This window comes from Hemibagrus wyckioides, linkage group LG09 (genome assembly GCF_019097595.1).
Source record: "Hemibagrus wyckioides isolate EC202008001 linkage group LG09, SWU_Hwy_1.0, whole genome shotgun sequence".
NCBI lineage: Eukaryota > Metazoa > Chordata > Actinopteri > Siluriformes > Bagridae > Hemibagrus > Hemibagrus wyckioides.
In genome coordinates, this window is record NC_080718.1 from 9521001 (window position 1) to 9533216 (window position 12216).

At 37.3% G+C, this 12216-nt stretch overlaps 1 protein-coding gene across 4 annotated transcripts in view; it reads left to right on the forward strand.

Moving 5' to 3' along the window:
- The window catches only part of LOC131359110 (cysteine-rich motor neuron 1 protein-like), a 57515-nt gene that overhangs the window by 25902 nt on the left and 19397 nt on the right, over nt 1-12216 (forward strand). For 3 of the 4 annotated variants that reach the window (XM_058398693.1, XM_058398690.1, XM_058398691.1), the window contains exons 3-4: nt 3138-3317; nt 9470-9673. In XM_058398693.1, coding sequence (XP_058254676.1) covers nt 3138-3317; nt 9470-9673 — 384 coding nt within the window. The remainder of the gene's footprint in view (nt 1-3137; nt 3318-9469; nt 9674-12216) is intronic. The other variant, XM_058398692.1, reaches the window with a different exon arrangement.

The window sequence follows — 12216 nt, forward strand, 5'->3', positions numbered from 1 at the left end:
CACATGTAAAATCCACTTGTCATTAATCTCCAACAGAAACTCCCAAATAGCCCAAATCAGAGAAACTTCAGAACATCAAACAACATTGGAAATACAGCTCCTGAACTTCACCAAATCATTGGAACTACAAAAAAAGTTTTATCTACAAAAATTCAGATGAGGTTAAAACCAAAGTAGTGTCATGCATAATGGTGGTGGATCACTAGGTCCGGCAAGGATTGGTGTTATACTGAATTAGGGCATAATATGGTAGCAGGTAAATGAGGCAGGCTACAAGCTTGTTGTTTATTTGAGCAAATCTAGTGATCATTATTAATATTTGTAGCAGGAGTAAAGGCACAGGCAGAAAGCAACAAAATAAATTAATCATAATCAGAGAAAAACAAATGAAGGTCAAGAAGTAAATACATACTGAGAGCAGGGAAGAGGATCGAGGATCAAGGATTAAGAAATTTAAGGACAAGAATGAATGATATAAGACTTCAAAATAAGACAAAGAACCAAGATGTTATCGGTAGTGTAAATGGAAAAAAATGAATCACAGGTTTAACACTAAACACCAGGGCAAAATTGGGAAACACACCAATGACAGGCCGGGGGCAGAGACAAGACTAGGTTCAGAACAAATCCAGATCAAAATAAGTGAACTCAAAACAAAGTATGAAAGCACTGCTATCGTTGATTTCTTAATTCCAATAATGTTATGATATTTTATTCCCAAAACCTGGTTGTCTCAAGATTAGCTATATATCGTCTTATCACCAAAATGTATGTATTTCCTCAAACATGTATCCAAATTACCACAAACATGGTTGCTACAATATAAAACCTAAGAATATAGAAGATCCTCTGCAAGTCTTTGCAGTTTGTTAGTTATACAGCCGGCTCAGTGCTGTTATTCTCACCCAAGATTACCAGATCTTAAATTTGGGGTAACAAGATTTTTGATAAGATTTTTAATAGTCTCTATATTGTTAATTTAAGAAATATCATATAATATTGAAACTACTTTTAGGGCTCGGATTAGAAATCACAATCTTCTGGTAACTAACACATAGCTTCAACTTCAGAGGTGCCAAATAACAAAAAATCCTTCCAGTTAAAAATATCTTCCTGGTGCTTGTTGATACCTGTGAAGCATCAGTCACACTCACTATTAACATTCACAAACAGTGCTAAAACTCATAAAACACAGTGCCTGTGACTTCCTTTTAGAAGCTGTGATATATTAAAATCTCATCCCAGTGCCACTGAGTCTGGTTTTGCTTTTGGTTTGCTGTGCTTGCTTAATGCACATGCAAGGTGAGGGAAAAAAGGATGAGAATAAAAGAGGTAAATTCCTCTCTTTATTTTCAAATGACCCACTCCACCTGCTTTTTATTAGTCTGAAGAAAGTGGACCGAGCAGTTGGATCTGCTTTTTCAAGATGTTATTGAGGTATGGCCCACAGATGCTGATGTTGCCTTAGCACTTAAGGTGAATAAGAAGACATCTTTTAGCATCTGGACTCTTTAGGAGTATTGCTATTGTTAATCATAAAATCCTACTGTGTTAGGACTAAAATGAACACGTGATGCCCAATTTTGTGCTATATTTCTGTCTGAATAGACAGACTGTTGTTGGTAAAATATTCAGTAGCATATTACTGAATATTTGCCCATATAGTTAAAAACTAATATTTTTGTTGATCATGATGTTTGTCAAACTACTACAAAAGTCCACTTTTATGACCAGGTCCAATTTTTTCCCAATTACATTTCAGACCTAATGTATGTGCAACAGCCATAAGTCTTAAAAATGTTATGGACATATAACTAAGCAAGGCCAGCCATGTTGATTGTTTCAACATCTTGACTTTTCTGTATACTTCCCACTATCCCACACCATCATTTCTTAACTTTACTGGTTGCACCAGGGCTGTGTTTTCACAATGTCCATGTCCATCACTATGTCACTTCTTTTTCTTCGGTCCCTAACTAGAGACAGGGTGGGGTTACATCTGAAGTCTGCTGTCACTGCTGTGGTCCACTGGATTTCAAACTTTACTCTTGATGCCTTTGCATGTTTTGTGATCCATGGCAATGGCCTTGTGTTTTTTCAGGTCCTCCTCAGTTTTGCTTGGATTTGTCTCATTTAGTGCAGCTCTTTGCAACTTCCAGTCCACTGGTCATTGACAACATAGTCACCAGTTGGCAGATGTACCCAAACCACCTCAGCCATCTCAACTGAGTTGTCTTGCCAATCATTGGCTAGTTGTCACATTTTATCCTTGTTGCAAAGTCAGTCATTAAAGGACGCATACAAGATCTACTGCAGACATCACATTTGGAAAAAAGAGTTTGTTTAGCAGAGTTTACCAGAGTCTTCTTGGCAGACTCTGTGGTGGACAGGAAATTCTTTACATAGTCCATTTTAGATCCACACACAGTTAGACTATCTGTTGTACGACACTTGGAAGAGTCAGATGATATTTTAGGGCACTTTATGAAGACCTTGCCAACTATAGAGAGAAGGATGATACAACAGTAGTTCTTGCATTTCTGACTGTCGCCTTTCTTCAAAATTGGCAAGATGATGGCCTTCTTCCATGTCAATGGAATGCATTCTAAACAGCAGATAAGTTGTTGAAGCATGCAGAGTCAATTAAATAGGATGTCTCCTCCGGCCTTGAGCACTTCAGCCTTGACTTGATCCATTCCAGGATCCTTTTTGTTCTTCAGTGATCAGTGATGGTTTTTATTTCATCAACAGTTGGTTTACCGTTGAGGCGTAGAATCTCAGGTCAGTCAATAAGAGGCAGCTCTGCTGGCGGTCTTTGCAGTTGGTCATGGTTGAGTAGCTCTTGGAAGTATTCATTCCACTCCTGCGGGTGTTCACTGGGCAAGCTTCCGAAGTTTCCATCTGTTTTCTTGATGTTGTCATTTGTCGACTTGAGCAGATCCTTGTGTTTTTAAATAAAAAAATATTTAGTGAAGCTAGACCTATGACCTCTTTAGATGGAAAACTATGTGTCAGTCAAAAAACACTTTTTTGGATTTAAAAAGCAAGGTAGTCTTATTGACTACAATTTAAAAAGTATGCTCTTTTTTGGTCAGCTGTACAATGATTTGTTTACTCACTTGCTCTCTCCTTCCCAGTTTCCCCCAAGTGTGTGTACAACGGGACCGAGTTTGCTGAGGGTGAGGTGTACCGCTTGGACTCCTGCTGGCTATGTCAGTGCCGTGGAGGCATCTCATTCTGTTCCAAGACTGAGTGTGCTGAGCTGGAGTGCGATAACTTTTACATCCCAGAGGGTGAATGCTGCCCTGTCTGCACAGGTACACTGCAGATCAAACATGAATATAATTCATAAAGCTTAAAGGCAAATTCACTGAAGGGGAAAGATATGCGTTTGTTCCAGGAATGTTTGATTTTTTAGGTGAATTTTTATGTGAATTCATAAGCCTTAGTCTTATGAGCCAATAGAAAATAAGAGGACAGGACAGTGGTCTGTTTAGTCAGTAAAAAAAGAGAAGCTGCCTATTATCAAATAGTGGTCACATTTTTTTTTATTTTCTTACTGTTCCTTGGTGCACAAAAATATGTTGTATTATAGAAGTATTGAGACAATACTACCTTCAAAATTCATTTATTAGATGGTAGAGTATACAGTGCATATTGATAGTGCATAGCATATAGTATATCATTTGGGACACAACTTGTAAGGCAGCAAATTTCTGATTTCATGAATGCGTGTATGAAAGCTGGTTTCCATTAAGTGCATGTTACAAACATGAATCTATTGTCAGCCTCTTCAACCTGAGGCATACTCACTTAAAATGATTTTCACCTCAGTGGCATCCACTCCAAATCCAGACCTGGAAAAACAGTCATTAACATGTTAATATAAACATTCAAATAATGTCTCAGAGTCATGAGAAAAAAACAGAACGAGGATCTTAGATCACGACCCAAACGACTAGACTGCAATACGGTATTAGGTGGAAAAAGCTTAAATCTAAAAACCTTAAACATTCTTCAGTTTGTCCATTTGTGGAAATCCATGACAGTTTAATGAAGCAACATTTAACAGTGTGTCTTTGTTAAACACCAAGATTCCAGGTGGAGACTCTAATAATGTGTGCATTGGTGTCAACATCTATAGATAATCTGTAGCCTTTAATATTTATGGCTATTAGTTATGGTAATACAGGATCTAAGCATTTGCTTTTTCAACTAAAACAGTGGTCAGGCCATGTAAAAAATAAAATTTCTCCTGCATAATACCAGTTTACTAAAGGGATGTGAAAGAAACTTCTACCTCTTTTAATGATTATTTTTCAGTTTTTTTTAGACTTTGACTTTGACCTTCATGAGCAAGAAGGTGTCTGTGGACTTTTTAGTCAGTAAAAAAAAGGATGCTATTTTTTTAATCAGTAATTTTATTACATTGTTTGCCTTGCTGTTTCACTGTTGCTTGGGTTTACATCAAAAGAAAATGGCATCTGTTTTTTTCTTTCTAAGTTGCTTTTCAACTTATTCCTTTAGTAGTTAAAGGAGTGATGATGATGCAGATGTTCCGTGATCAGACAGAAAAGAGAGATTGATTACTTAAGATGAGAGTTATATTATATTAGTGTTATATATTACAATATAACAATATATTATTTATGTTAATATATTATATTATTATTACAATAAAACAATATATATTATATAGTTATATTAAAATCTTCCCAAAGCAATTAGTAAACCATATATGATGCTAACCTATATTGTCTTCAGTGTTGCTAAATCCATTAACAGTGACATCAAGAAGTCATATGAAACAAAATGTAGTCAGAACAGAACAATATGACAGACGATAACAACTGAGTGCAGTTTATTTATAGATCTCAGTCTGTGTGCGCAAGAAAGACTAGCTTAGCAGTATATGTGTCTGACACATAGAAAGATGAGGGACTAGTATTTCTCTCAGTCAGAATGTTTCTGAGTTCAGCAGACATCAGAGGTTGGAGCAGCAGTTATAGGAGGTCAGAGTCAAGAGAGCCACCTGGAATTTAAAGCACTCTACAAGCAGGGAATGCTTTCATCTCAGGGCTGTTCGGCTATGGACTGGTTTACACCGTGGAAAGGTTTTAATGAGACCAACACTAAGAGTCCAAAAAAATCTGTGCAATTTAACAGACAGAATTGAATTTCCTTTAATCTCAGTTGATGATTAGAATAAAGTTTTATTGTCTGGTCTTGTGGCAGCCATGCTCATTTTAGTGAGGTGGATGAAAAATAATTAAACTTTACCTGAGTTGAACCTCTTCATGAAAGCAAGCTAGTTTTACATTCTCTGCCACAGAAATGTTTGCTCATACTAGCAAGCTTATTAGTGACGGTGAGTTCAAAAAGATGTATTTTAAAGGTAGTTATTATATACTTTATGATTTCATTAAATCTTCTAGATATATTACATATTTTAAAGTAGTGTGTTAATAACTTGTTTAGAGCTAAACACCACCCTGTCCTGGGCTATTTACTTACATCAGTATGCTTGTTAGCTCTAAAGTAATGAACTGCTCATGCTCAATATATTTACATAACAGACTTAAGTGTTTATTGTGTATTACCTCAACTAAATAAATGATTTATATCTGATTTATATCTGATTTTACCAATATATACTTACTGGCTTTATTAGGAATGTTTTATTGTGAACACATACTAATACTGTATATTATATAATATATTCAATAATACAATAATATACAAGTTTTCTACTAGGAAGTTGCACATGAATAACCCCTCAAGACTTAATTATAACTGGGAAATGGGGAATAATATTGATTCTCTGAGATTAGAGGAGGCCTAAACTCACACCATGGCAAATGAGAGTACAGTTCCTGTACTGGATGGCAGGTTTCAGGGTCAAATTCACTTATGTATATCAGCATCCAATTTAAGCATGTTGTAAATGTGTACACCAAGAAAAGTAGCTTGTATTTCGACCAAAATTCCATTATTATCAGCAAGCTAGCTGACTAAAAAGAAATATATGTGAATAAAAAGCTAGCTAAAAAGAAATATGTGTGATTGAACCTGGTGTCATCCGTGTTTCATGTTTTTTTCAGACAACAAACATGTGAACACGACATACTTAGAATGGCCACTTCAGAAGTTAAGATGATTCTGATAGCAAATGAAGGTAGAATTAAAATACAACAAACTTTGCCATGTGCATAGGACCAGTGTGAGACGACTTGTGCTGTGTGGCATGGTGCATTAACGTGTTGAAATTCTGAGAAGGGTATGCATGTGGTCAATGACAGTGCTTAGATAGGCTGTGACATCCTACTGATACTTAATTGGAAATAAGAGGCCAAATATGTGTCAGCTCTGTGGTTAAGTTGGGCTACTGTGAGTTCAAATCCCAGGACCACCAAGCTGTCACTGCTGGCCCCTTGAACAAGGCATTTAACCCTCAACTCCCCAGTTGTATTGTTGTTGATCTTTCGGCTGCTCCCTACATGAATGAGGGGTCGCCACAGTGGACCAACTGGTCCGCACAACAACTTGGCACAGGTTTTACATCGGATGCCCTTCCTGACACAACCCTCCCATTTTATCTGGGCTTGGGACCAGCACTGCATCCAGTGGCTGGGGTGGGGGCACTGGCTGGGACGGGGGCACTGGCTGGGACTCGAACCCAGGCCTTCCGCATGGTAGACGAGAAACCTACCACTGAGCCACCAGTTGTATAACTCCCCAGTTGTATAAATTAGATAAATGTAAGTTACTCTGGAAAAGTGTGTCTGACAAATGTTGTAAATGTGAGCCAATTCACCTGAAGGATTTGCAGAACTTACTTCTCACCATCGTTCCTACTAACCTGAACCAGCCTGGCATTTCTCCTCTGACACTGGATGTTTTTGTTTGTTTTTGTATAAATTTTAAAGACTGTTCTGTAGAAACACTACAAGACATGAACAATTTCTAAAATACTCAAACCATTCCGGCTGGCATTAACATGTCACAGATAAAAAGGTTTTCGGATCAGATTTATTTCCTCATTTATGTTTCATGTGATCAGGAACCTGAAGCACTAAAGGATTTTATGAATTGTACTGCTGCCACATAACGTGCTGGATAATTGCATAAATGTGCAGATGTTCTCAATAAAGTGATTGTAAATAACAAATCATTTTTAATGCATAGTCTACAAGCCATGTACAAGCTCTTACGTTTTGAGTTTCTGAACAAAGAACAGGGACATTAATTCCCCTAATGCATATTCCTTTAAAAAAAAAGCTATATAGCAAGTGCATCTATAAGAATCTTTTCAGAATTCGTATGTTAAAAGGAAGTAGTTGATTGTGATGAAAATTGGTTATGTTAACTGAGTGAACAGTTATGCTTGGCCAGGTTCAACATGCTGTTGGCTAGGTCAGAACTAATGTTTCTGAAACATATTTATTTATTTTATTTGTTGTGTATTATTTTTCCCAAATCTATTTATAGCAAATTTCCATCACTAGCCTATACTGTAGTCATCTTAAAAAGAATCCTAGAATGTATCATTCCTGAATGAGGTTGAAGTGTTATTTAATTCAGCACAATGGATGGAGGATATCAAGAAAAGGGAAAATAAGGATGAATCATTAAGTTTAATTGTATCCACATGCACACAAACACAACAGACTTCTGCTTTTAAAGTATAAAATACACACTCTTAACCACTAAACACAACACTTCCACCAAGGCACCTTTACTGCAAACAGTACCAGAAGCAATTACCTGCACTTTTAGGAACGCTGAAACATTACTTACACATTTCCAACAGACCGTATGTAAACCGTTAGCAGAACATGCTGAAAGCTCGGGAAGCTCTTAAACATTTGGCTCTGTTTTCAGCCTGTTACTAGCTTCAAACACTGGTGTAAATGTGGGTATAATGCTGTTAAATGTTGTTTCCTACTTTAGGATTAAAATGTGGTACTTGAGATGTTAAGGGTCAGAGCTCAAGCTAATAATGTTTCAGTGGATATATTAATCCCTGACACAGATCAGGAATGGACACTGAATAATTGAAACATATGTACGTGATACATACTATATGGGCAGAAGTATGTGGACACATGACATCACACCAACACAAGCTTTTTCAACATCCCATTTTAAAACCATAGGCAATAATAATAGAGTTGGCTCCCCTTTGTGGCTATAACAGCCTCCAATCTTATGAAAAGGCTTTCTACCAGATTGTAATGTATGTCTAGGGCATTTTGGCCCATTCTGGTAAAAGAGCATTTATATGATTTGAAGAGAAGGCGTGGGTGCAATTTACAATACCAATTCACCCCAAGGTGTTCAGTGAGGTTGAGGTCAGGGCTCTGTGCAGGCCACTGGAGTTCTCCACACTATACTCATCAAATGATGTATTTATGGACTATTATCATGCTGAAACAGGAAAGGGTCTTCCTCCAAACTGGTGCCACATATTTGGAAGCATACAATAGTCTAAAATGTCTTTGTTGTAACATTAACTTTACCCTTCACCAGAAGTCTGCACCACTGAAATTTACTGTTGGCTCTGTGCATTCTGGTTCAAGAGAGTTCTCCTGGTGTCCATCAAACCCAGCTTCATCCATCAGACTGCCATATAATGAAGCGTGATTCATAAGAGACCACTTTTCCCGAGTCCTTTGGTGTCATGATTTACCACTCCAGTTGATGCTTGTCATTGCACATAATGACCGTAGGCTTGTGTGCATCTGTTCAGCCATGGAAACCCATTTCATGAAGCTCCCAAAGCACTGCAAAATGCTGATGTTGCTTCCAGAGGCAGGACTCTGTAGTGAGTGATGCAACAGAGGGTAGGATTTTCATACGATATGCACTTGAGCACTTGGCGGCCTCGCTCTGTGAGTTTGCGTGATCTACTGCTTTGTGGCCGAGCTGCTCCTCTATGCTTCCATTTCACTATAATGGCACATACAATTAACTGGAGCAGATCTAGCAAGGCAGAAATTCATATACTGTCTTGAATATCACGTAACAGTGTCACATTTAAAGTCAAGTATATTCAGAATGATCCAGTCTACTGGCAGTGTTAAAAATACGTTTTATTTTATTTAGGATCAAAGGGCAAATAGCTATCCTGATGTTTTCCCAAAAAGGGGCCAGTACGAGCAGTTTAGCACTAATGTATTATATATTGTAGGCAGACTGGCATCTCTAAATTGTCTTTAGCATGTGAATGTGTGTGGTTGTGTGTGTGTGTCTGTTTGTTCCCTGCCATAAGGGCGTCTGCCACCTTGTTCCCCAGGTCCCTGGTATAGATCCCAGGTTCCACACATTCCAGTGTTGGAATGGAAGCATGCTTTTTTAATTGTTTTTCAGTGCAATTTGACTTCTAAAATTGAGAGAGAAACTTTCAAACTCTCTCTCACCCTCCCTCTCTCTCTCTCTCTCTCTCTCTCTCTCTCTCTCTCGTCTAAAGGTGTGGAGCTGTTATCAGCAGACAGCACCAAGGCCATCTGCTGGCAGAACCATAAGCTGCGGCAACACGAGGAACAGTGGAAAGAGGATGATTGCACGTTCTGCCAGTGTGTGGATGGCGAGACACACTGCACTGCCATGGTGTGCAAACAGAGCTGCCATAACCCTGTCAAGATCCCTGGAGAGTGCTGCCCTTTCTGTGAGGGTAGGGACACACACACACACACACACACGCATGCACGCACACACACACTGGCACATAAAAACAGTTCTTAGGTCACTTTCATTTAGATATACACACACACACACTTTAATGTTAACACTCAGTCTAACCAAAATTCCCAAATGCAAACACACTTTCTCCCACTTCCTGCAGTGAGGAAAAATGTCTCAACACCTAATCATTAAGCCAAGCTAAGTATGCTAACTATTTACACATTTTAAAAGACTGCTGGCGCATAGCAGTTGCATGACCACACACAGCCAGTGAGAACGTGTTCTTACCAGTCAAACTGCATGCTTAATTGTGGAGAACCGACTTCCACTGCAAAATAAAATGTTTTCTTTTCAGATAACATTATAAATACACATTATAGACATATCACAGAGCTGATGATTTTTTTTTATTATTCTGATTGGTCAGAAGCATTGTATTATCATTTGTATAGTAACAACCAACACAGGATAGGTGATTAAACAGATTTAAGAATTTGGCAACAAACAGATTTAAGAATTGTGTGTAATCATTGATCAGGTGGTATTTTTAAAGTGTCAGTATTTTGTAACAGTCATGAGAAAGTCTTTAGGATTGAGAGGTTTGTGGTTTCTTTGTGGATATCTTGACTTTTTTGCATTAGTAATAAAATAAAGCCTGGTGTGGGAACAACTGTTTATAATTGCTATAATGTAAATGCCACTAGGACCTTCCACAACATGTGAAAATGTAGCTATTGATGGAAAAATAGTAAAAATAGAAATAGAATGTTTCATTCTTTTTATATATACATTTTAAGAATAGTGCTGTGGGAGAAAAGGAGTAAAACATTCCTACATGTGCTGTAGTAGGAAAATAATCAACTTCAAGGTGTTAATAGCCTTCTGTATCACACCACAGCATCAGTAATTATTATTACTAGAGAATAAAGTTGTTCCCTAATGTGAGTCAAATATCTTTTAGGACAAGAAAATGGTTTCATGTTAAAGTGGATGGTTTGGCCAGATAGATAGATAGATGGATGGATGGATGGATAGATAGATAGATTTAATCAATAGCATAGATTTTTTTAAGCAGTTATACAGGTAAAACACAGCCTAGCATACTTGTTCCTCTGTCATATTCTTCCATATATGCACGTCTCTAGGAAGAGAAGTAAAGAGCAGGATTTAGAACAGAAGAAAATGTTGGAATCATCATCATTAGAAATTGTGGGAAATGTGGAATTGGACTTTGTCCCAAAGCACCACAAATGGCCTCAATTTCAGCTGTACTTGGTTTTGCTCATGTGAAATGAGGATGGCGTCGATGTGTAATAAAATAAGGAGTCTTGCCATATGTTGGGCTTAAAAATGTTAGTGTTTCACAGGTAATAAATCATAGTTGAAGATATGGTCACGATTGAGTTAAATGTGTCCCGTTACAAGAATAGTGTTTGATTAATGAGTAACACACACTCTTGAAAAAAGTGTCATTTGAAGAAGATATATACAGAGGTGTGTTTTATAATTTAGTGAACTTTGACAAAACAACCAAAGATTTATTGATTCATTCAAATGACAATGAGAATGATTTAAATGATTTAAAAAAAAAAACTAGTGAATTAGGCAGTCAGCATATTTTTTGGCCCAGTTCTTGCCTCATGTCTTTGTACTCTTTCTCTTTACCTATTCTCATGTTTTCTCTCTTCTCCTCTACAAGCATACAAGCATATTTTATTTTTACACGTCTGCTACTCACCACTCTGTCTCCTGGCTCTACCACTGTTTGTTCAGACTCCAAGGCATTTATTAGGTGTCTCTTTTTATACATAGCAGCATTTTGAGAGGTGTGTGAAAAATATTGCAAATTGCACCTCTTTACAGCACATAACACAGCAGCTTGGTCGTAAAAGTAAATAGTGAAATGATGTGTTTGCTGTGATTTTATGTGGAAAGTAAAAATAATTTCAGGGTTTTTAGAAGTATTTTGCATTTATACAAAAGTCCTATAAACAAACACAAAAAGTAATATTAAATGAGTGGCATTTAGGAACACAAGATGGCTGAAATGTTCTCTTTATTTTTGCCCCATTAGAGGAAATAGACCCCGAAAAAGCCACACTCACTTTTAGCACATTAGCTAACTGGCTAGCTAGTTTACATTGATTTGTGCATTCTTGTTAAAGGTGCTGCCAGTAAAATTTGTGACCCGTCTTCATTTTCATTTGCATTCAATGAGCTCTCAAATTTTAAGCCAAAATTATATTCCTGAAAAGAACCATTTGTCATGATTATTGTTTTTTTACAGTCTGAGAAAGTTCTTTTTTTTTTTTTTTTTTTTTTTTGTATAAGAAGTTTGACTGATGCACTTACACATGCAATGAAAATTGGAGAAGGTTTTCTTCTGTATGCAATATCCCACTGTCACATTTCCAGCCTTCCAGACTTCTGGCGTAGAGAGTGTTAGGAACAGCTGGCACTACATTTGGCATGAACAGTTAATATAAGCATGCAAATAAGTCAGATCTTCATGTAGCTCATGATGTCTCTGTG